The 26,587-nt window shown below is 41.8% G+C and overlaps 1 protein-coding gene across 4 annotated transcripts in view; it reads right to left on the bottom strand.

Moving 5' to 3' along the window:
• The window catches only part of LOC141102707 (uncharacterized), an 86,717-nt gene that overhangs the window by 8,013 nt on the left and 52,117 nt on the right, over positions 1-26,587 (bottom strand). For all 4 annotated transcript variants that reach the window (XM_073591660.1, XM_073591652.1, XM_073591643.1 and 1 more), the window contains 2 exons: positions 19,041-19,210; positions 11,332-11,458 (listed from right to left, as the gene is read on the bottom strand). In XM_073591660.1, the coding sequence (XP_073447761.1) occupies positions 11,332-11,458; positions 19,041-19,210 (297 nt within the window). The remainder of the gene's footprint in view (positions 1-11,331; positions 11,459-19,040; positions 19,211-26,587) is intronic.

Below are 26,587 nucleotides of genomic sequence, written 5' to 3'. Positions count from 1 at the left end.
CCCCCAAGTAGTATAGGAACCTTTTTCTAAGCCAGAGCCACTGAATGGAGCCTGACTTGTCAGGCAGCTAAGTCGCCTAACAGGTCATCCCAGTGTGAACCAAGCCTAATAATTGCCCAATAATTGTGCACACATAGATATTTTCCTAATAAAGCTAAAACCTCACTTTTACTTTCTTCAATATTCAGGTTTGACGTTTATTAACATTTTGGATTAACCGAGCTAATTGTAGTTGTTCAATAATGACATTAATCCTCAAAATACAACTTGTGTGCATGTATACCTGCACTTGGGTACACCTAAACAACTTGATACTTTAAACAAAATTTACTGCTAGCCTTAGTTTTGATAATAAATAAAAGATCAGCCTGATGCTTTGGATCAAACCCGCCAGGAAGCCGTCACTGCACACCGCCAATCATAGGTAGTGAGGCATTTACCACCTGGCAGCTACACATACACATGCTGCCTATGATTGGCGGTGTGCAGTGTCGGCTTCCTGGCAGGTTCGATCTGAACACGCCCAAGCCCATCACTACTCCCACATATCCTAAAACCCCTACAAATAGTTTTTCCAAAGTCAGTCAAATGTCTTTAGAAAATTGTTTAAAGTGAAGCTCTACTTTTATTGAGGGGAAAAAGAAACCAAGTTAGTGTATATGTGTGTATATATATATCAAAGATTTTAGCAAACATAAATGCAAATGCGTACTTGTTCTGCAGCTAATAAGGTAAACCATTGCACTACTATCCTTAACTACTTCATGATTTTATATGTAGAAGATACATCCTAGAAAACATCAACAAAGTTAAACGGATGTGCTTTCTTTGTTCAGCTCCCCTCCACTCCCCTCGCAGCTATTACCAATTCTCAAAATGACGGCCAGTATTTGCTGTGTATTATATAGCAGTAGTCAAAATGCAGCCACACCTGTGTAAAGTGACACTTGCAGATAGTCTGCATGTGTCATCGAGTTAATACATTGTAACAAGTATTGGTACATTGAGCTACTTGTGAATGAAATAGTAACTGCAAACGTTTGACCTTTCATTTGCACATTAACATAAGTTAAAGCAGTAATAAACCCAAAAGCAAACATTTATTATATTGCAGCTTACTCATTCTTAGATGTGATGGCTATATTAGTTTCCTTTTTTAGGCTCTCTTTTATTTTTACCGGGTGATCTAGACAGTAAGTCTGATGTTTTTCAACAGAACAAGCAGGCCTGCTGATGTAGCAATTAAAGGGTCAAGACAAACCATTTAACACAGACACCTACAATGATCAGCTTTTATTTACTGTGCCTTGAAAAAGTATTCATACCCTTTGACATTTTCCACATTTTGTCATGTTACAACAAAAAACATAAATATATTTTATGTGATAGACCAACACAAAGTGGCACATAATTGTGAAGTGGAAGGAAAATTATAAATATTTTAAAATTTTTTTTACAAATAAATATGTGAAAAGTGTGGTGTGCATTTGTATTCAGCCTCCCTGAGTCACTTTGTAGAACCACCTTTCACTGCAATTACAGCTGCAAGTCTTTTGGGGATGTCTCTACCAGCTTTGCACATCTAGAGAGTGACATTTTTGCCCATTCTTCTTTGCAAAATAGCTCAAGCTCTGTCAGAATGGATGGAGAGTGTCTAAACAGCAATTTTCAAGTCTTGCCACAGATTCTCAATTGGATTTAGATCTGGACTTTAACTGGGCCATTCTAACACATGAATATGCTTTAATCCAAACCATTCCATTGTATCTCTGGCTGTATGTTTAGAGTTGCTGTTCTGCTGGAAGGTGAACCTCCACCCCAGTCTCAAGTCTTTTTCAGACACTAATAGGTTTTCTTTTAAGATTGCCCTGTATTTGGCTCCATCCATCTTCCCATCAACTCTGACCAGCTTCCCTGTCCCCGATGAAGAAAAACATGCCCACAACATGATGCTGCCACCACCATGTTTCATGGTGGGGATTCTCCCACCTGAGCTGTGGATCTCTGCAGCTCCTCCAGAGTTACCATGGGCCTCTTGGTTGCTTTTCTGATAAATGCTCTCCTTGCCCGGCCTGTTTAGGTGGACGGCCATGTTGTGGTATTTTTGCAGTTGTGCCATAGTCTTTCCATTTTTGGATGATGGATTAAACAGTGCTCAATATTCAACCCTTGGTATATTTTTTTTATAATCTAACCCTGCTTTAAACCCCTCCACAACTTTATCTCTGACCTGTCTGGTGTGTTCCTTGGCCTTCATGATGCTGTTTGTTCAGTAAGGTTCTCTAACAAACCTCTGAGGGCTTCACATAACAGATGTATTTATACTGAGATTAAATTACACACAGGTGGACTTTATTTATTAATTGGGTGACTTCTGAAGGCAATTGGTCCCACTAGATTTTAGTTAGGAGTATCAGAGTAAAGGGGGCTGAATACAAAAGCACGCCACACTTTTCAGATATTTATTTGAAAAAGAAATTGAAAACTATTCATCATTTTTCTTCCACTTCGCAATTATGTGCCACTTTGAGTTGGTCTATCACATAAAATCCCAATAAAATATATTTAACCACTTCAGCCCCGGAAGATTTGGGTGCTCAATGACCAGAGCATTTTTTGCGATACGGCACTGCGTTGATTTAACTGACAACTGGGCGGTCGTACGACGCTGTACCCAAACAAAATTGACGTCTTTTTTTTCCCACAAATAGAGCTTTCTTTTGGTGGTATTTGATCATCTCTCCGGTTTTTATTTTTTAGGCTATAAACAAAAAAAGAGCGATAATTTTGAGAAAACATAATATTTTGTACTTTTTGCTATAATGAATAGCCCCAATTTTTTTCTCAGTTTAGGCCGATATGTATTCTTCTACATATTTTTGGAAATAAAAATCTCAATAAGCGTATATTGATTGGTTTGTGCAAAAGTAATAGCGTCTACAAAATAGGAGATAGATTTATGGCATTCTTATTATTTTACTAGTAATGGTGGTGATCTGCGATTTTTATCGTGACTGCGACATTATGACGGACACATCAGACACTTTTGACACATTTTTGGGACAATTGACAATCATACAGCGATCAGTGCTTTAAAATGCACTGATTACTGTATAAATGTCACTGGCAGGGAAGGGGTTAACACTAGGGGGCGATCAAGGTGTTAACTGTAGGGGGAGGGGACTGGCTATAGGAGATGAAAGATCGTGGTTCCTAGCTATTAGGAACTCACGATCTGCATCTCCTCTCAGAACAGAACAGGGATTTGTGTGTTTACACACAAACATGTCCCTGTTCTGCCTCTCGTATCCGTGATGGCTCGTGGGTAATCGCGACCACCGGTCAGGAGCATCGGCACCCCCACAGTGCAGTGGGCGCGCGCCTGCTATCCCGCTTAAAGGAGCCGACGTATAGCTATGATGGCTCACAGGAACGTGCCAACCTGCTGCAGTATAATGACGGCAGCTGGTCGGCAAGTGGTTACGTTTATGGTTGTAGTATGACAAAATGTGGAAAATTTCAAGAGGTATGAATACTTTTTCAAGGCATTGATGGTAAACCCTGTCCCAAAAGGAACAAAAATTGTTGCTGTAAGGCCCCTTTCACACGATCGGCCACTCAGAGAGTGTCCGCTGACAACCGCCTTCCATCCGATCTGATAAGACCCGCTCAAAACAGACGAATGGGGATACATTCCCCATCCGTCCATCGGATCAGATGAAAACGGACAGGTGGTCCGTTTTCATCCGATCTCCCCATAGAGAACAGCGGGGCTCTGACAGGTCCGTCCCTGAACAGTGAGTGGAGATGGACCTGTCATCCGCGATCCCCCGCTGAGCTAACGGAGTCTGTCCATCGGCTCCACCCCGTGTGAAAGGGGCTTACAGCTTAAAAATTGTTAGCTGGAGCTTGGCTTCAATTTGTTTAGTGTATCTTAATCTGCTAATGCATCTAACACTCCCCTTCCCCTGACTAATAATGTTGCCATCCAAAAGTGTCTCTGTTGCTCTTTCATCCAGAATGTAGATACTCTAATACAGGAGGTGTGTTACTGGCCAGATCTATAGGTGTAAACAGAAGAAAAAAAAAAAAGACTAAAAAAAGAAAACAAATTCAGCCACCACATCTTGGTAAGAAGTAATATGTTACATTTTTAGGTTGGGGTTTAATACCATTTTAAAGAAACCTTAAAAGTTGGAAAAATGCGTTTAAATAAAATGTATTCATATTTAACTTCTTATTAATTCAAATTAGCCCTAATAACCTTTTTTTCTACAGTAAAACTGCTTTTTTTTAACCAACATTGACCAAAATAGATTTTTTTTTTGCCTATTGAATACATAAAAAATACTATTGGTGTTCATGCATTAACATTTACATTGTCCACTTATGAATAATAATATTGAAATCAATCACATTGCTTGCAAAAAATATGATTTTTATAACAGCTTACCTGTAAAAATCCTTTTCTTTGAAGTACATCACGGGACACAGAGCCATAGTAATTACTATGTGCGTTATAGACCACCTTCAGGCGATGGACACTGGCACATCCTAAACAGGAAGTTGCCTCCCTATATAACCCCTCCCACTACTGGGAGTACCTCAGTTTTTCTAGCAAAGCAATACACATGTATACAAGAAAGAAGGGAGGGACCTCTGTGTCCCGTGATGTACTTCAAAGAAAAGGATTTTACAGGTAAGCTGTTATAAAAATCCTATTTTCTTAATCGTACATCACGGGACACAGAGCCATAGTAATTACTATGTGTCCCAGAGCATGTGCACTGCCCACGAAGCACTAACAGCCCTGGAGGAGTACGCTTTGATTTGAGAGGGTGAAATCTACCTCTTTAAACCATAAGCTAGAATGATTACTTGTCAAATCCATTTAGAAATAGATTTCAATGCTACCTGTCCTCCTCTAGGACCTTCAGGCAACACAAACAAAACATTCGTTTTTCGAATCTGAGCAGTCGCCTTTACGCAGACCTTGACTGCTCTCACCACATCAAGAGAATGTAGTGATTTTTCTTCCATAGAACAGGGTTCTGGAAAAAAAATGAAGGTAGAACAACATCCTGGTTTAGATAAAAACCTGACACTACCTTCGACAGAAAGTTAGGAGGAGGACACAATACTACCTTATGCTTGTGAATAATAATATGGCTCTTTACAGGAAAGAGCAGCCAACTCTGATACCCTTCTTGCAAAGGATATGGTTACCAGAAAAACTAGTTTCCTTGTCAAAAGGACCAAGGGAATATGTCGTATCGGCTCAAAAAGGTTGTTTTTGTAACACAGACAGAACTAAATTCAAGTCCTAAGAGTTCAGGGGTGACCTAACCGAGGGATTAGGCCGCGTTACCCCCTGAAAAAAACTACGAACCAAAGAATGCGAAGCAAGTGGTCGTTGAAACAATACCAATAAGGCCGAGACCTGGCCTTTGAAAGTACTCAAGGCCAGCTTCGTTTCTAACCCCATCTGCAGAGAGTCAATGATTCTACCTATGACATACCTCCTGGGGTGCCAACCCCTGGATTCAACCCAGGAGACTTATGTCTTCTGGACTCTATTAATATGTGATTCTGGAGGCCGGCTTCCTTGCATTAACCAAGGTAGATACCACTGAGGGAGGGAAGGGAGGGAATGCATAAATCACTGAACTGTTTCCATGGGAACAGCAAGACATCTGTTCCGCATGCTAGTGGAACCTTTGTTCTTGACAGAGTTGTCGATTTCTTTGTTGAACCTGGACGCAAACAGATCTACGTCAAAGTCCCCAATCTTTGACATATTGACAGGAAGATATCGGAGTGAAGGAACCATTCTCCTGGGAACAACTGCTGGCGACTCAAGTAGTCCATGTAAAAAATCAGATGTATAGAAATCCGCCCACTCATACACCCAAAAACGCTGCGCTGATGGCAAAGACCTAAATCTGAGCTGCTGCTTAAATAATAAGTATACAATGAAAAATTGATTCACCACAAACTCGCTCCCAGTGAACTCAAAATAGCAGCGCTAAAAGCAATCTCTAATCAAAAAGTGAGATGTAGTGAAGAGTGATATACTGATGAATCAACCTGTGTAATGATTACATCACGTCCTCACCCTTCAACATTAATGTGCATACAATAATATGCTCAAAAAAATCACAAAAGAATGGTGCATATAAACCAATTAAGTGAATAACATATCTGTGCACATACAAATATAATGTGAAAATTATAACTAAGTGAGAGTCAATGTAAATTAACTCGCAAAAAATTGTATCTATAAAGTGTGTCCACAAACAATCCAAAAGTAAATAGTCCAAAACAAAATCCGTGACGTGTTGTGGTGCAAATCTTCTACTTAAATGAATCTTCCACCGCACCTCTGTGACTGTGAATCCACTCCCCTTAGGCGAATAAACTCACCAGCTCCTTTTGCCCACACTCTCGTGTCAGGGCCAACAAGCTTTTATCCCACACTTTCAGGGGATATGATTGATCTTCAGTGGTAAACCTGTAACCTTTACCTCTCCAAAGTGTGATGCCCAAGAGCTCTCTCCACATGAAAAAAGAAAAATAATCCAATAGTGCAATAACGTAATGATATTTATTAAAATCAAAAGCCCCTTCACCATTACACTCACATCCTTAAAAATCACTGCAGGCTCAAAAGTAACACAGCACAGCAAGCTGTCACAGCATCAAATTAAAACAGTAGACCAGTGTGTGGTGGTCACGGCGGACCCAGGTAGCGCAGTACCTGGGTCCGCCGTGACCACCACACACTGGTCTACTGTTTTAATTTGATGCTGTGACAGCTTGCTGTGCTGTGTTACTTTTGAGCCTGCAGTGATTTTTAAGGATGTGAGTGTAATGGTGAAGGGGCTTTTGATTTTAATAAATATCATTACGTTATTGCACTATTGGATTATTTTTCTTTTTTCATGTGGAGAGAGCTCTTGGGCATCACACTTTGGAGAGGTAAAGGTTACAGGTTTACCACTGAAGATCAATCATATCCCCTGAAAGTGTGGGATAAAAGCTTGTTGGCCCTGACACGAGAGTGTGGGCAAAAGGAGCTGGTGAGTTTATTCGCCTAAGGGGAGTGGATTCACAGTCACAGAGGTGCGGTGGAAGATTCATTTAAGTAGAAGATTTGCACCACAACACGTCACGGATTTTGTTTTGGACTATTTACTTTTGGATTGTTTGTGGACACACTTTATAGATACAATTTTTTGCGAGTTAATTTACATTGACTCTCACTTAGTTATAATTTTCACATTATATTTGTATGGACTCAAGTAGTCCGCCTGCCAATTTTCTATTCCTAGAATGAAGACTGCCGATAGGCGAAGTACATTGTTTTCTGCCCAAGCTAGAATATGATTCACCTCTCTCTGTGCCGCACAACTTCTTGTGCCCCCTTGGTGATTGATATAGGCCACTGCTGTGGCATTGTCGGATTGGATCCTGACAGGACAATTCTGTAAACTGAACGTTCAGGACCAAGTGCTCTGCCCGAATCTCTAGAATGTTAATGGGCAAGGCCATTTCTGATCTGGACCACTTCTCTTGGACAATTGCCTCTTCCAGGACTGCTCCCCAACCCAAAAAAGGTTGGCATATGTTGTTACCACTTCCCAGGTAACTGTAGGAAAGATTTTCCCCTTTGCAGATTTTTGGTTATTAACCATAAACTGAGGCTCCGGCGCACCTTTGGAGTCAGACACATTGGGAAATCTAGAGCTTGAACCCTTTTGTTCCAAGCCGATAGGATACTGTTTTGCAGCAGTCTTGAATGAAACTGAGCATAAGAAACGGCCTCGAATGAAGCCAGCATCCCCCCCAACAACCTCATGCAAAGCTGAATAGAAGAATTCATCTTGCTTAGACCACCTGAATCAGTTCCTTTATGGCGCTGATCTTTGCCTGGGGCAAGAATACCCTTTTCTGGGTGTATCTATGATCAGACCCAAGTATTTTAGCCTTCTTCATGGTTTTAAGGAAGCTTTCTCTAGGTTGAGAATCCAACCTAGGTATTCCAGGTAGTTGAATGTGGTGACCATACTTTTGTCTAAGCGGGCTACCGCTTGGTCTACACACTGAAAATGAAGATTTTCTACCTTGAAAAGTAGATATTACTGGTGAGCGGGGAAATAGGCACATGGAGGTATGCATCCTCGATGTCGATTGACGCCAGAAGTTCTCCTCCTTGTAGGATGGAGACAACGGATTGGATTGACTCCATGTGAAAAAAGAGCAGATATTCAGGAACTGATTTAGATTTTTGAGATCCAGAATGTCCATTCGGTTTTGGTACCGTGAAAAAATGTTTGCACAAAACCCCAACCCCTGCTCTTACATGGGGACCACCATGATCACTTTTTGCCAAAAGATGGTCCAATGCTTGAAAGAAAGACTTCTTTTTCTCTGGATCCTTAACGATAAAACGAGGAGACAGGAACTCTTGGACCTCCAGTTTGTACCCTGGAGCTATTGAGGAAGTCCCCCATCTCTCTCGACACTCTTCCTACCAGACCATTGAAAACTGTATTTCCCCTACTCGAGCGAGCGGGGGCACCTCCTCATAAGGAGGCTTTAAAGGAGTATTTTGTAGGTTTCCTTCCCAAGACTTCTTTAGTCCCTGGGTTTGACCCTGAGGATTACCTTTTGAACTTGACGGCGTAGGCCGTCGTGACTGCCTTGAGGCTGATGCCCCTGCCACAGGAGAAGGAGCTTGTTAAAATGAAATACGTTTACTCCTTTTCCTAAATGGCAAAAGGGTATTTTTTCCACTAGAATTTCTTTGGATGTATTACCCAAATCATCCCCAAACAGCCGTTTCACCGCAAAAAGGAAGACTAGCCAGGAGCTTCTTGCATGGCTCTTAGCGAAGGGCGCGAGGCGAGGAATTCCAACTTTTTATCCGTTGGATCCCTAAGCATTTGCGCATTGTCTGCCAGACAAGTCAAATTTTTACTCACAGAGGATATAGCAGTGTTAATTGTTGGTATACCCCATTTTAGTGAATTTTTTCCTCCATAGGATAAAGTGTGAAAAACTTTTTAGAAGGGAAAAAATGCTTATCTGGGTGATCCCACTCAGATACAAAAAGCTTTTCCAGCAATGAATGGACAGGAAAGCATGCACAACTTGAGGAGGCTTTAGCGAACCCAAACACTCAGTTAAGGGTACATAAATGTGGAGCGGACCATTCAGTAAGAAATTGCACCATCAATCTTACAGATTGTGAAGCTGATCCCCCCACATTTGACCCCTCAGAAGAGGAGTCATCAGCCTCACCACGGTCCCCTGTGAGAATTCATCTTCTCCTGTCCCCAGTTCCTCAGTTTGAGGGTCCTTGGTAATGGAAGAGAACCTGTCGCATTTTGTCCAGCACTGGGATGCGATTAAAGCCGCTAACCTTTTTTCCAATCCTATCATGGCTGAGCAAAAAGACCTTTTTAGTAATATAGACGGGGCTGCAGTGTTGAAAACAGTTTCAAACATTTCATGGCCCTGATGCTTATTCTGACCAGCCTCCCCCTCTTAGGGGAGGATGCCATTGTAGAGATGAGTAGGATTTCCAGAGCTTGAGGGAGACCTTTTTTGGGGGTGTTTCAATCCCTCCCTTCTGACCTTAGCCCGATGCACAAAAGCAGAGGTACTACCAGAAGAAATCGCATCCACTGCTTGAGCAATAGTCCAGCCACTGCTATTAACGCTCAGCCTGATGCTATTAATAAATGTGTCAGGGAATGCCTGTGTCACCAACCTCTTACATACCCCTTTTTGCTATTTTGTCCCTCCGACATCTGCAGCCAGCATAAATGGAGCTTTCAAACATACTCCTGCGCTGGATGTTGGAGGATGCCAACGCCACGCTAAGCCCCACCCCTTCCATCACATCGCGGCCCCCCCTCTCTTTTCAAAAGAGGGTCTTCCTGCGTGAGCATGTGTGTGTGTGTGTGTGTGTGTGTGTGTGTGTGTGGGGGGGAGATGGTGAGGAGACCTGTAAAAGCCGCCGTGCAGGGGCGGTGAAAAATAGGGGCGGCATCACCGATCATTTTTGGCTTTCCCCTATGCAGAAAGAGGGGGAGAGCTTTGTCCAGGTGGGGAGTGTTTCATGGAAGAATATCCCCCCCAACCTTACCAGAGGTCTGAGCTGCTCGCCGGAGGGAAGCCTGCTGCTTCTGTGACACAGCGTGGTCTTTGAGAAAAGCATGACAAGGTACGTGCTCTATACAGCCCCCAGTGGTGATCTTAGGCATGACATTTACTTTTTTAAAGGAGAAAATTTAAAAATTCCTTAGAAACCTCCACTTACCTTTCCCGCCGCAGGGATTTCTGTGGTAAACCAACAGACCCAATCTTCACCTCACACGGTGGGCTCAGTTACAAAACCTTCAGGAACCGAGAACCCACACTCCTGGAGCTGTAAAGCACCCCGCCAGTAAAAACTTTATGGCTGAAAAAACCAAAGCTCTGGATCCCGGGGTCCAGCTCACTAAAAAGAGAAGCATTACGGGCTAAACCTTGTTTCTTCCGCCACGAGGCCTGGGTACCATTATATTTGGCCTGAAAAGACACTTTGAATGGATCCGGCTACATAGCTAGCCCCAGCAAGGATTGCTCCAGTGGAGCTCAGCACAGCACATCTTAGACCAGGGATCTTCAAACTATGGCCCTCCAGCTGTTGCAGAACTACACATCCCATGAGGCATTGTAAAACTCTGAAATTCACAGACATGACTAGGCATGAAGGGAACTGTAGTTCCTGAACAACTGCAGGGCCATAGTTTGAAGACCCAGTGTCTTAGACACTAGTGAAAAAACTGAAGTACTCCCAGTAGCGGGAGGGTTTATATAGGGAGGCAGCTTTCTGTTTAGGGTGTGCCAGTGTCCATCACCTGAAGGTGGCCTATAACCCACATAGTATGGGTCTGTGTCCCGTGATGTACAATTAAGAAAACTCAATTTGCTGCAGTTTTATCCTTACCTGTCCCAAATTCAGCGACATATCACCAATGATACCGCACACCGGCTTGTCTAAACTTTTCTGGTCAGGACCATGAAAGTGCTTTGCACTCTCATTCAATCCAATAGAGTTTGTTCTCTAGACTAACTCTACATTGGAATGAATAGGAGTACATGTGCTGACCTATCTGGGAAGATTTTGACAAGTCGCTCTGCAACCTCACTGACAATATTTTGCTGGATGAGGGACAAGTGAGGATAAGACTGGGGTTGGGGCAGAAAATGGAAAAATAAAAAGTGTGCCTACACCAAGCTGCATGGGTAAAAGAAATTCAAATAATGCTTTATTTGTACCTGCAAAATATTTTATGGCTTTTATAGTGCTTTACTGCTTGGCCACAAAACTCGCACAACTGGAGTAAAGGTGGTTTTCCTGTAGCGGCTTCTATGTGTTTTACTCTGACATGCTGGGTAAGATCACCTGCAACAAACAAATGCTCAATTATAAAATTGTATAATGTCTTTCGTTTATATTCATGCATTCTTATATACATTGATTGTGTAGTGTTATCACATGGTTGCTCTGAAGAACAGTTATTAATAAAATTATGTCCTTTGTACATCATTCCAGTTTCACCAAAGGTCTCCAAATGTTACCTGAAGTCACTTTTACTAACCAATGGCTAAAACAGCAGCTATACTATTAAGATATTCATTATACGCAACATAGTGGTTAATTACCGTTTGCCCTTTAATTAGTCTTGGCAAAGTAACTGTAACCTGGTTCACCGACTCCTTTATTGCACCTGTCCACAGGCAGGAGAAAATATTATGCTTGGATACAAATCCCCACTGGGTCCATACCCTCTACTGACATCAGCTTCTACAGCTCTGTTGACAGCATAGAAGATGTGCACAGTAGAACAGCTCCATGAAGGCACTTTATTCTTTTTTTTTTTTTTTTAAAAAAACATCGGTCAAAAATGTTTTGATTCTTTTAGGGCTCGTTTACGCTTGCTTCAAAATTGCGGCAATGGATACGCTTTTTTTTTTTAAAATTACTCCGAATGCCAAAGCACCTGTCACTAAATAAAAATGGTTATCTTACAGTCCTGTTTACATGTTGTGTTTGCTTCAAAAATTATACCCCATGCCACTTTCTTGATGCTTCAAAGCCTCCTCAAAGCCCCCACAGAAGTTTATGACAAAGCTCGCTAACAACACCTGCAGCTATTGGGAGGCTTTTATTTAGCGTTAGCTTTGCTTTGGAGGTGTTGCAGGTATGAGATATCCCAGGATGTACTGGGAAACCAACAAGCAAACTAGAAAGACATCACCAGCAGTCACTTCTGGTTCAGGTGTATATATTCTGGGAATTTCTAGTGTAGATGTCACATCTGGTGTGCAGCGTGGAGCAGCAGGGAGGTAAGCAGGGTCCAGATTGGAGCAGAGCAACTAGTACATGGCACACGTGGTGTGCAACATGGGAACACTATAGTGGAGGGTGAACGAGACTGGAGAGTAAGGACTGAGCACTGGAGGATCAGCAGAGCTGGGGGACCGGAGCAGAAGAAACTAGCAGATGTTACATGTGGTGCACAGCATGAGAGCAATATAGCAGGATGGGAGCAGGGACCACAGCGAGAGGAGGATCAGAAAACCAGAGGTATCAGCAGAGCTGAGGGTACTACTAAGTAGGGCATCAGCAGAGCTGGGGGTACTACTAAGTAGGGCATCAGCAGAGCTGGGGGTGCTAATAAGCTGGGGATCTGCTGAACAGGCATACTAATGCACTGGGGGATCTGCTGAACAGGGATACTAACTAGCTGGGTGATCTGCTAAACAGGGGTATTAATGAGCTAGGGTTCTACTGGGCTCCTTTAAAACAAATAAAAAATCAACACACAGGGCATTTGCCAAGCTTCATTAAAACATTACTGAAGCATCAAAACCACATAAAAAAAATGTTGTAGCAGTAGGCGCTTTAATGAGTGGGAGGTCAGCTGGCCTGGAAGTGACTACTGAGTGGGGGAATCCGCAGAGCTGGAGGTACTACTGAGTGGGGCATCAGCAGAGCTGGGAGTACTAATAAGCTGGGTATCTGCTGAACAGGGATACTAACAGGCTGGGGGATCTGCAGAATGGGGATACTAGTGAGCTGGAGGATCTGCAGAACAGGGGTACTAATGGGCCCCTTTAAAACAAATAAAACAATCAATACATACAGGGCATTTGCCAAGCTTCAAAAAAAGCATCACCGAAGCATCAAAAACACATCCAAAAAGTATGTTGAAGCGGTAGGCGCTTTAATGTGTGTTAAAGTCAAAGCAAGTGTAAATGAGCCCTTAGGGTAAGTACTGCGTTTATGGAAAAATCCAAAGTGCCAGATAGACAGTGCCCCTAAAATATAACTACTGGCACCCAACCTTTTATTTAGCCTCACACACACACACCACAAAAAAAACACACACACACACAAAAAAAAAAAAAAAAAGAGGCTTTAAGTGGGCTTTACATTTAGTATCATGCACATTCTTTTTAATTGGAAAATTCATTAGAAGTCATGTTCAAATTAGTCTCAACCATGTTGGTAGCCAAACTAAGACAGTTTAAAAAAAAACACATACAAGAGTTTTTGGTGGCAGCTGCCCAATATTTGTGGGTCAATGAGTAGGCAGCTTTCCAAGTGTTATTTTAGCATTTCCAATGTATTCAAGTGAGAAGATAAACAAGCACTTGGCATTTTATCCGGTAGTAGGTTGGGATTTTTTTTTTATTTCAGAAAATATAAACAATAGCCTCGATTTCTAATATGGGAAGAGGTTGTCACATAGGTCCCATGGGAGGCCAAAGTAAGGGTAGAGAGAATGGAACTCATGTAAATTCTTCCTCCTTTTAACAATTCACACTGAATTTCACAGAGGAAGAAGATTCTATACTATGCCAAACAAGATTCCAGGTTAAAAAAACTAGCATTCATGACAAGAGAATATCCCACGGAATTGACAAATGGATAGGGGAGGGGTAGGTGCTTCCTTTGTGTTTGTGACTAAATAATGTCTGTGACAAAACCTTTTTTTATTTCTAATTAGAATTCACCCTTTCACCTACCAAATGTTCTTCTAAGACATCTGCAGTACTCAGATGAACTCCGACACTAAACATCTTGACAGGCTGTAATTGCCTTTTTTTGCAAAGCAAAACGATTATTAACTTCTCAGTTCATTACCAAAGCAAATTTAATTCCTAAATATCAAAAAGCAGGCTGCATATAACAATGAATTATTGTTTAAATAGGCAAGGAAAAAATAGATTATACTATGACAGATGTGGGAAAATAAATAGTCTTTAACCTGGACAATATTTGACTGTATCTAATTGCCCTTTGCCATGTAAAGCTGGGCTGCATTTCCTGAGCAAAGTGAAAGACTTTTTTGTGTGTGAATCTATTACAATTCTGCATCCTGGGAGAAGAGAACAAATGCGGACGCATTAATTCAAAATATCATAGGGAGTTCTAGAGGAAGTCGTAACACATTACCACAAATGTTTATTCATTTTCTGTCAAGTCATATCTGGGAAATAAAAATGAAAAGTTCCTCTGACATAATTATTCCACATTCCAGCTATATATACTGTATGATAACACTATATACACACACCTAATATGCACTGTTGGATGTTGTCTGTACCCTTTTCTAATTTGTGTATTTCTACCTTATTGCAGATTTCTATTTTAACTGAGGATATAATTAAAAATTGTAAAAATTGTCTGCACAAGTGTCACTTAGCAAAATCACCTAGAGCAAATCTACCTAGAAGAGTGAGCAAATCTGGTACAGAACTACCTCAAAATACCCAATTATGAACTTAAAACATGATAAACATTAACGAGCAAAAGTGAGTTCATTCCAGAACAGGCAATGTTTAGGTTATTACAAAACAATGCCAAAAGCAATTAGCATATACAATGTACAGACAGGGTACTCGTTTGCTAGTTTTTATTACGGTTTTCATTTATTGTGTTAAAAGGTTCTCTTTATGAAAGGTCTATTAGGCCTTTGATGCCTCCTCTGTATACATGAGATACATGTTGCAGACACAAGGGCCAGAACTTCTGTGAGTTTAAACTTTGGCAGCTCGACATCAGACAGGGCATCAGGAAGAGGTGGGGCTTAACCTTGACTCGAGGCTTCATGTTAAGCATAGACCTAGAATTCAAGAGGATCAATCCGAACAAGAACACTGGTTCTTGTAGGTCAATGGTCTCCAAATTGTGGCTCAGGGGTCGGATGTGGCCCTTTTCTAGTCTTTATCAGGCCCTTGGGACACTATTCCTCCCCCTGACACAGATAGCGTGGAGCACTATTCCTCTCCTGATACCAACAATGAAGCACAATTCCTCCCAATGACACCACCGACAGGGCACTATTTCTTCCCCTAATATCAACAATGGGGCAGTATTCCGCCCAGCGATACCAACAAGGCATTCTTTACTTCCATTAATGCCGGGGTATTTTCTACCCCCACAAGCCACAGTTCGGCCCCCTCAAAGTCTAAAAGACAGTAAACCGACCCTTTGTTCAGAGAGTTTGGAGAGCCCAGTAGTAGAGCAATGTTGTGTTAGCTTTTACATTTTATTTCGAATTAGGTTCACTCAGTAGTGATCAGAAAATGGGAACATAATTTTCTGTAGATCATGTACATAATTGTAAGTGTATATAAAAAATATGCAGTGTTCTCCCTAGAATTTCTTTTCAGCTAGGTGGGATGATAAATGTAGCCAAGTGGTCAAAATAAAGGCAGTATTAAATTACCAAAAATCTAAAATCTTGCCACAAATGTTGAATCAATATTTTCAGAGAAAATCACACAAGTTGATCTTTAAATATTGAATTAAAAGACAATGTCTAATTAATAATTACCAACATAAAAGATGCATTTTGTTAATTTTGATGCAGCTGTGGCCTGTCCCACTTCCAACATGATATGGTTTATGAGATGACTTTGGAAGGGTGTACACCATCTTACTGGAAGCACAATACTCAGATTTCTTAATTGAAAGAGCACTTACAGAACTGATAGCTGTGGCTAGGACATGGAACCATTATACAGGCTTTCTGACAGACTAAGAACAATAGCAAATTCTTCCCTCTAACGTAAAACACACTATTTCTATTATGCCCCTTCAACCAAAAGAGAATTTGTGGGGTCAGATACTGATACTGGATAAGATAACTTGGAATACAACCAGTGTTGATCCCAAAGGTATTTAAGTAGGGTTGGGGCTCTGTGAAGGTTACCTGTATTCCTCCACACGAAACCATTTCCTAAAACAATACACATGCATATGTGGGAATTTTCTGTTTTGTATAAGGGACGGTGCTGCTTTATAGTGGAGAAACATTTTTTATTTTAAAGTATAAGTTCACCTTTTTTTTAAAAAAATTTGCAAGTAAAAAAAAAAAATGTGCATTTATTTTTTTCTTAGGAGCCTGTAAAACATTGCATCCACGATCAGCAGATCGTGGGTCCAATGTTCGGCTTCTGCAGACTGTCGGTGTAGCTGTCTGGCCCTGCTTCATACAGGCAGGTAGTTACTGAAAGACAGGAAGCTCAATGGACTGGACTACGAGAGTGCTCACCAGCGCCCTCAAAGTTCATTGAGAACAACAAGCTGTCAGCCGCTGACGAAATGTGTAGGCATTCGTTCACAAAGCTCTCTGAATGAATGACGCAGCCATGTGGGCCGAGCCCCACATGGCCGCGCTTTTGTATTTTTGTAACAGCGGGTGCAGGGAGAAGATTGGGGGGCAGGTAGTTACTGAATGACAGAAAGCTCCATGGACTGCAAGAGTGCTCACCAGCGCCCTCACAGTTCATTGAGAACTACAAGCTGTCAGCCGCTGACAGAACGTGTAGGCATTCATTCACAAAGCTCAGCGAATGAATGGCGAAGCCCCACGAAACTGCGCTGTTATATTATTGTGATAGCAGGTGTGGGGAGAAGATTGCGGGGGTAACCAGGGAGAGGCACCGGGAGCATGTTACATGTTTCACCCTAAAAACGGGTAGAACATGTATTATGTTCCCAAAGATGACCTTTTCCTTTTAAAGTTTTTTTTGTGTAATATTATTTATATATGTGAAAAAAATGTAGTCCTAGTACTCACTCTCTCTTTATTTACTTGCATTATGTATGTGAGTTAGGCATCTATCAGTACACTGTATATGCAGACATGTATACTATTCAGGGCCCATTCACACCAGGGTGATTAGTTGTGTAATTAAACCACACCCATTATTGGGTGTTGCATTAAGGCAGCCTACTCCCTTAAATAGGCTTCCCAACGCAACACATCAGTTTACAAATCGTACCTGCTGTACCAACAATCCAACATTAGTGCGGCGATCTCTCTGGTAGTCATTTGTGTTCTGACAGGAGACACGCACGCCCCCCTCTCGCCCGTACACTCTGGTCGGCACTCTCAGCCAATAGCTGATTGGGAGCCGGTTGGCTGCTGGTTTTCCAGCATGCTCATCAGACAGAAGCCAGCCAAATGGCCAGCTTCTGTTGGACCGGCTGCCATAGACACAGTTCAATAAAAACCAGCCGATGTCGTCCGACATTCGGCCCATGTGTACTAGGCTTAAAGGTTAATGGTGATTTGCTTATCACAGGCTCCAATGCAAAATTCCCAGCCATTGGTCTGGCTAGTTCCATCCTGCAAATCAGTGGTCTGCATTAACTTTTGTTTATTCAATAGTAGAAGGTAGGGTTGTCCCGATACCACTTTTTTAGGACCGAGTACAAGTACCGATACTTTTTTTCAAGTACTCGCCGATGCCGATTACCGATACTTTTTTTTTAATGTCACGTGACAGTTTTTTTTTTGCTATTTTTTTTGGGGGGAGGGGGTGAACGTTGTATGTGTGTGTGGTTTTTTTTTTGTTTTCTTTTACAATTTTTATTTTTTACAATAATATTTTTTTATTATTTATTGTTTTTTTTTTTTGTTTTTTTTTTAAATCAGCCCTGTTGGGGGGCTTTGGTGAGATATCAGGGGTCTTAACAGACCTCTGATATCTCCCCCTTGAAACAGAGAAAGAGACAGAGGATAGAGATTCCCCAGTCCCTTTCTCTGCAGCGTCAGCTGCACTGAGAATGAATGGAGAGATGACAGCGGCTTCTCTCCATTCATAAACTGACACATCGTAATCACAGAAGAATACAATGTTTCAGTTATGTGAATGGACAGAGTCAGCTGACTCTATCCATACACAAAGGAAGGAGGGGGAGGACGGAGGAACTGAGGGGGAGAACGGAGGGAACAGATGAGAGAGGAATGCAGGGGACAGATAAGGATAGAGGAACGGAGGGGGAGAGATAAGGAGAGAGGAACGGAGGGGGAGTACGGAGGGGGACAGATAAGGATAGAGGAACGGAGGGGGAGTACGGAGGGGACAGATAAGGATAGAGGAATGCAGGGGACAGCGGAGAGGCACAGAGGAACAGAGGGAGCATGGAGGAGGATGCAGTGACAGTCAGCTGTGAGCGATCACAGCTGTATGTCACTAAAGCTGGTGAAAGCCGCTGGGGGAGAATCCTGTAACTCCCCCACGCGCCGATCACAGCTGTCCTCCAGGTATCGGGGGAAGCATCGGGAGCATTTGCCCGAGTACAAGTACTTGGGCAAATGCTCGGTATCGGTGCCGATACCGATACTAGTATCGGTATCGGGACAACCCTAGTAGAAGGGGTCACTTCTGAAATGTTTTGTGCTGAAAAGCCCCAGAATGTTTTTATCTCTAGTAAGATAGTAAGAGACCAGCCCAGTAAACACACAAACTCCACGTATATGCCCCTCAGTATTACAACAAAGCCTAGGCAGCAGTACCGTCCATCCAGTAATAGTAACCACAATTCTACAATTTCACAACCAAGAAAAGAAAAAGCCTAACTATAGTTAGTGGCAACATTTGTACAATGTGTACTTTTCTACACTGCAGAAAAACATAAATACAACATAAAAAGTTCAAGAAGCATTGTTTTATATACATACTTTTCACTTTATAGGCTTTGTCACACAGATGGCATTTGTGAGGCCTGGCTTCAGAATGGTATGCAATGTGATCGTGTAGCTTTTTCACTGTACTCAGTTCTTTCCCACACTGACTGCACTGGTAAAACTTCTTTTCATGCTGGGTTGACTGGTGTAAAGCCAGTTGACAACTGAAATGTATTAGAGAATGGGGGGGAAAAAAAATGTAAAAAAAAAAAAACCTATACACAATATCACTTTTTATATTATTGCATCAGATTTCACCAAAGAACACCTGTTCAGAGTATGTGACACAAAAATACATGGTTCAGCAGCCAGGGAGCTAGTTTTTCTGTAGTACAGAAAAATGTCAACAATGACAGTCTCCATACTTCCGCAATACAGATTGGCTTTAAAGTGGTTGTAAAGCCACTATAGAAAGTTACGCTTTGTTCACTTTTCACTTCAGAGATTCACAACCACTTTTAAGTAAATCTGTCACAAACCTGAGCAATTTAAACAAGTGTATATGATGAAGCAATGCAGAAGTGGGTATTAATTCAAGTCAAAACAATATTAGAGGAACTAAAACTATCAACTTAACGGCTTCCCAAACATTTACATTCAAGGCATGCCATAAATGATAACTGTCACTTTTGTTTGTGCTCTCAGACGAAACTTAAACTATCAAACGGCTGGTCTCATAACTGATCACATGTGGAGCACCATGGCAACTGCAAATCAAACAGAGGCTAAGGCCCCTTTCACACAGGCGGTCCGGTCTGATCTGCCTGTCAGTTTTTCAGACAGACCCAACTGGACCCTCCATTCTCCTCTATGGGTAGCCAGATGTAAATGGACTTGTGTCTGTTTACACCCGGCTACCTACAATCTGATCCAGCAAAAACAAACGGAAGGGGGATCTGTTTCCCTCCATCTGGCCAGATCAGATGGCAATCGGTTGCACACGGACAGCCGTTGCACTTTATGATACTACAATAGTATAAACCCAAATATACTGTTAAAAATTTATGTTTATCCTACAGCCGATCAATAATCGAGTAGTATGAAAGTGATATCCTTTTCTGTGAGTTCATTGATGGACCAAGCCTCTTCATATTCTCGACCATAGGGTTTATAGCGCCACCTATAGGAGTAGGACACTAAGCAGAAAATAAACTCGCCACTGCCTATGGGCAAGTCCTGGCTGGTATACTGTAAACCCCCTCTCTGCTATAGGCAAACCAGTTAGTAACAAGCAGGACCCACAAAAAAAACAAGATGGGTGGGTGCTGTGTATGTCAATGGAGTCAGAGAAAGGGATATTACGGTAAGTGACAAAAATCGAATTCTCCCTTTTGTTTATTAACCACTTGCTGACCGCCGCACGCCAATATACGTCGGCACAATGGCAGCGGTGGGCAAATGGGCGTTCCTGTATGTCCCCTTTAATTTGCGGGGTTAGTGGCCGCACGTGCCTGCCGTGTACTGCGTGACCGTGCCTGCGGGCTCGATGTCTGCCGGTGTCCTGCAATCGTGTCACGGAGCCACAGAATAATGTCAATTTTGTTTTGGTGTAACGTTGCACGGCCGCGCAATTGTCAGTTAAAGCGATGCAGTGCCGAATCGCAAAAAGTGCTCTAGTCAGGAAGGGGTTAAAGCCTTCCAGGGCTGAAGTGGTTAAGGGACACAGTCTCTTCATATACTCAACCATAGGAACGTCCCACATCAGTGCCAACAAACACAGAGGGGTGAGAAACCGGAGTCAAAACAACCAACATGCTCCCAAACTGGTAAACAGGAAACATCACCCCAAAAAGGGACACCCTGCAAGAAGAACAGAAAAATTTAAACAGCCTCTTGCAAAACTTCACGGCCAAAGGAAGCATCCGAAGATGCACAAAACAACCACATCATAAAACTTGGTAAAGGTATACACAGACGACCAGGTAGCCACCTAACAAACTTGAGACCCTGATGCCTGATGTTGTAGGGCCCAGGAGGCACTAATCGCCCTGGCAGAATGTGCCGTAAACGAGAAGGGAGGCATTCAACCCTCAAAGTTGTAAACCTAAACCACCAACTGCCTGACCCACCTAAAGATGGTAACATAGGAAGCCGCCAGGGCTTTTTCCAGCCTATTTGTGACCACAGGGAGAGAATCCAATCTCCAAAGTAAGCTGTAGCAACCAGACATAGCAGAATTGCCCAGAGCACAGCCAAGAAATGCAACGCAATCTTCTTAGGATGCGAAGGTCGAAGAAAAACAGACACCACCTTCGGAGGGAAGGAAGGACATGGACGGAGACCCACCTTATCTTGTGTAAAACCAAATAAAGAGACCTACAGGGCAAGTACACCAGCTCTGACACTCTGCATACGGAAGTGATAGCCACCAAAAAGAACAAAAACAAGGTAAGATACTGTTGATAATGTTCTCATATGGGGACTTCTGAATAACCAAGGGGCCCAAAGTTCAAGTCCCGCGGTACAACAGGGAACACACTGGGAGGAGCCACTTGTGAACCCATTGATCGTATCATACAGGCAGGGTAAGGAAACCAAATATATAGTGGGATAAGCTGTAGTGTGTTTAAAGGGGAACAGCTGCAGCCTCAGCAACCCCTGAAGTATCCTTAAGCTCAAAGGTTTCCCTCACAAAAATAATGAGTGCGTCCACCCAGCTCCCTTTTTATTTTTTTTCATGCAGCAACAGGGGCAGAGACAGCATCCTCCCTAATGGAGCAAAAGAGGCTGCTGGTGTCACTGGGAAACCCCAAGTCAGACAACCAGCAGAAATCACTGGCAGGGTGCCGCCATAAGGAGCAGGCAGATGCTACCTATCACCAAACGGGCGGCCAACCTCCATCCTCAGACTTGAGCACAGAAGCAGCAGGCAATCGCCGGGCATGACGCCATCACCCAGCGCTTTACAGCTGAAGAAAACAGCGGGCACATTACAGCTGTCCCTTAGCTCTGTACAGGGAGCATTAGAAATACATTTGCAGAGGTTACTGAGTTCAGCAGGGCAAAGGCCCTAGAACCAAAATGGCAGTGTCACAGCCCAACACTTGTGCATCATAGTCCTGCCCATGAGGCAGGGACAGCATGTGAGGGTAATAAGCCCCAAGGCAAGATGGCGGGCCCACAACATTCAACCGCCCACCATAGCTCCGCCCATCCCAATGGAGGCACCGGGCCGCCACGCAGTGATCACAAGAGAAAGCACGTGCCCCAAAGGCGGGCACCACAGGCTGGTCCATAACCGTCTACCACAACCCCTCCCACCAAAGAGAGGGCACCCAGTCCCCAGGCGGAAGAGGCGGTGAGCCCAAGCAATGCCTTTAAGCAAAATGGCGGGCACTGCCACTTGCTCCACTAGGCCACAAAGCTGCAGCCTAAATTACTAGCTAGGCCAACCACATTGTGTGCACACCTGCGGGGGGGGGGCCCTTTAGGGTATCAGACTAACCAAGGGTGCCATAACTGGTTTGCCTATAACAAAGAGAGGATTTATACCAGCCAGGACTGCTTATAGCTGGTGCTGAGTTTCTTTTCTTGCCTAGTGTCCTATGGGTGGTGCTATAAATCCTAGGGTCAAGAATATGAAGAGGCTGTATTCATCAATGAATGAAAGAGAAAACCAATTGCCTAAAATAAGATCCTGCCTCTCAGAAAGGTACATTTATTATGTCAAACAAAATGTACACATTTTGGTCAATGATCAAATATAGACATTGCTGCCTTCCATGTGTATAAAACAGTAACTAGTATCAAGGCTGGATTTCTTTGCAGTGTGGACACATTTTGTGAAACCAATGTCTACTTTTTCAGGAGGTATATAGATGGAGGCAATGTTATTATGTATCCATACTATCGGTTTACATATCAAAAACATTGATTTCAGAGGCCAACCCAGTGCCAATTTACTTGGGAGAACTACAGGAGGACCCCAAGAGCGCAACCCATCTTTGTACTATATTATACAAGCCGAATGGACAGACCATACTCTAGGCCTGCAACTTCAGCTTGGTAGTATATGAAAAACACTATGTCATTCATAGTCCCTAAATAAATTAGCAAGGACCCCTGTAGTCCTTTTACTGTGCCAATGCCACAAAAAGCCTGGTGGGGCGTATCAATGTGTTGTCAGGCATATTGTAACCAAGCTTTTTTTTTCAGTAAAGGCTTCTTTCTGGAAACTCGACCACGCAGCTCATTTTTGTTCAAGTATCATCGTATTATGCCTTTTTGAAACAACCACGCCGTCTTTTTCCAGAGCAACCTGTATTTTTCCTGTTACCTATGTATTTTTCTTTGTATCATGAATAATTCTTTTGGCAGTTGTGGCTGCAATATTTCTTGGTCTACCTCACCTTCACTTGGTATAAAGAGATCCCCAAAATGTTCTACTTCTTAATAAGTAATTAAACAGTAATGACTGGCGAATTCAAGGCTTTGGATATCTTTTTATATTCCTTTCCATCTTAATAAAGTTCCATTACCTTGTTACGCAGGTCTTTTGACAGTTCTTTTCTGCTTCCCATGGCTCAGTGCATCCACGTGAAGGCTAACAAACTCGTTGACTATTTATACACAGACACTAATCGCAATTTAAAAAGCCACAGATGTCAGAAAATAACCTTTAATTGCTATTTTAACCTGTGTGTGTCACCTTATGTGTCTGTATACAATCATTCCAGGGTGTGTAAACTTTTTATCAGGGCCATTTTGGTGCTGTTTTATGATTTAAAAAGGAGCCAAACAAATATGTGATAATACATGACTTCATATCCACTATCCTTAATAAAAAAACATTTTTTTGGCATGACCAGTCATATTTTCAATATCATATTTTCAATATCAACTTTTGAGCACAACTTAAATGCACATATACATACATATACAGTTGTGCTCAGAAGTTTACATACCCTGTCAGAATTTATGATTTCTTGGCCATTTTTCAGAGAATATAAATGATAACACAAAAACTGAAGCCATTTATTATCAATCAACTGTGTTTACTCTTTTTAAATCATAATGGCAACATAAACTACCCAAATGACCCTGATCATAAGCTTACATACCCTGGTGATTTTGGCCTGACAACATGCACACAAGTTGACACAAAGGGGTTTGAACGACTACTAAAATGTAACCATCCTCACCAGTGATCTGTTTGCTTGTAATTAGTGTGTATAAAAGGTCAATGAGTTTCTGGACTCCTGACAGACCCTTGCATCTTTCATTCAGTGCTGCACTGACGTTTCTGGATTCTGAGTCATGGGGAAAGCAAAAGAATTGTCAAAGGATCTACGGGAAAAGGTAGTTGAACTGTATAAAACAGGAAAGGGATATAAAAAGATGCCAATCAGCATTGTTCAAACTCTAATCAAGAAGTGGAAAATGAGGGGTTCTGTTGAAACCAAACCATGGTCAAGTAGACCAACTAAAATTTTAGCCACAACTGCCAGGAAAATTGTTCGGGATGCAAAGAAAACCCCATAAATAACTTCTGTATTTCACCTGGACTCTGAAAACGTGGTGTGGCTGTTTCAAGATGCACAATAAGGAGGCACTTGAAGAAAGATGGGCTGCATGGTCGTGTCGCCAGAAGAAAGCCATTACTACGCAAACCTTCTGGCATACAGTAATTTGGAGTGATGAGACCAAAATTGAGCTTTTTGGCCACAACCATAAATGTTACATTTGGAGAGCAGTCAACAAGGCCTATGCTGAAAGGTACACCATTCCTACTGTGAAACATGGAGGTGGATCGCTGATATCTTGGGGATGTGTGAGCTACAAAGGCACAGTAAATTTGGTTAAAATTGATAGCAAGATGAATGCAGTAGGTTATCAAAAAATACTGGAGGAACATTTGAATTCATCAGCCAGGAAGCTGCGCATGGGACGTACTTGGACATTCCAACATGACAATAATCCACAACACAAGGCCAAGTCGACCTGTCATTGGCTACAGCAGAATAAAGTGAAGGTTCTGGAGCGGCCATCTCGGTCTCCTGACCTCAATATCATTGAGCTGCTCTGGGGAGATCTCAAACGTGCAGTTCATTTATTTATTTATTTTATTTCAGGTACTTATATAGCGCCATCAATTTACGCAGCGCTTTACATATACATTGTACATTCACATCAGTCCCTACCCTCAAGGAGCTTACAATCTAAGGTATTTCATGCAAGACAGTCCAAGAATTTACAGGAACTGGAGGCTTTTTGCCAAGAGGAATGGGCAGCTTTACCATCTGAGAAGATAAAGAGCCTCATCCACAAATACCACAAAAGACTTCAAGCTGTCATTGATGTTAAAGGGGGCAATACACGGTATTAAAAACTGGCGTATGTAAACTTTTGATCAGGGTCATTTGGGTAGTTTCTGTTGTCATTATGATTTAAAAAGAGTAAACACAGTGGATTGATAATGAATGGCTTCAGACAAACACTAACCATGAGTGAAAGAAAAGTTTTTGTGTTAACATTCATATTCTCTGAAAAATGGCCAAGAAATCATAAATTCTGTCATGGTATGTAAACTTTTGAGCACAACTGTATACTGAATACTGTGCAAATGTTTTAGGCAGGGGTGAAGAAATGCTGTAAAGAGGGAATGCTGTCCAAAATATATATTTTAATTGTTTATATTTATCAATTTACAAATGTAAAGTAGGCAAAACAGAAGAAAAATTTCAATAAAATAATTTGGTGTGACTACCCTTTGGCTAAACAAGCATCAATTCTTTCAGGTACACACAGTGCTTGTGTGATACTTATCCATCATGCCGTACCATCAGGGATTGACTCCAAGTTTATTCTGCAACAGGAAAAAAAAACCCCAAACATACAGCCAATGTCATTAAGAACTATCTTCAGGGTAAAGAAGAACAAGGAAAAAAAGAAAAAAAGAAAAAAAACAAAAAAGAAACTATTAACACTTCTATTTCTAAAAACATTTTTTGGTCCTGCAGCCTCCTGAGACATGTGCTAGACAGAGATTGTGAAAGTAGAAGCAGATAAATAAAAATAAATAAATAATTTTAATATATATATATATATATATATATATATATATATATACACACAATGCCTTGAAAAAGTATTCATACCCCTATAAAAGTCCACATGTTTGTCATGTTACAACCAAAAATTTAAATATTTAATTGGGATTTTATGTGATCACACAAAGTGGCACATAATTGTGAAGTGGAAGGAAAATGATAAACGGTTTTCAAAATTTTTTACAATAAAATATCTAAAAAGTGTGGTGTGCATTTGTATTCAGCCCCCTTTACTCTGATACCCCTAACTAAAATCTAGTGGAACCAATTGCCTTCAGAAGTCACCTAATTAGTAAATAGAGTCCACCTGTGTCTAATTTAATCTCAGTATAAATACAGTTGTTATGCGAAGCACTCAGAGGTTTGTTAGAGAACCTTAGTGAACAAACAGCATCATGAAGGCCAAGGAACACACCAGATATGTCAGGGATAAAGTTGTGGAGAAGTTTAAACCAGGGTTAGGTTATAAACAAATATCCCAAGCTGTTCAAG

This window comes from Aquarana catesbeiana, linkage group LG01, assembly GCF_042186555.1.
Source record: "Aquarana catesbeiana isolate 2022-GZ linkage group LG01, ASM4218655v1, whole genome shotgun sequence".
NCBI lineage: Eukaryota > Metazoa > Chordata > Amphibia > Anura > Ranidae > Aquarana > Aquarana catesbeiana.
Note: the sequence above shows the minus strand (reverse complement) of the source record. Positions and strands in the feature narration are given on the sequence as shown.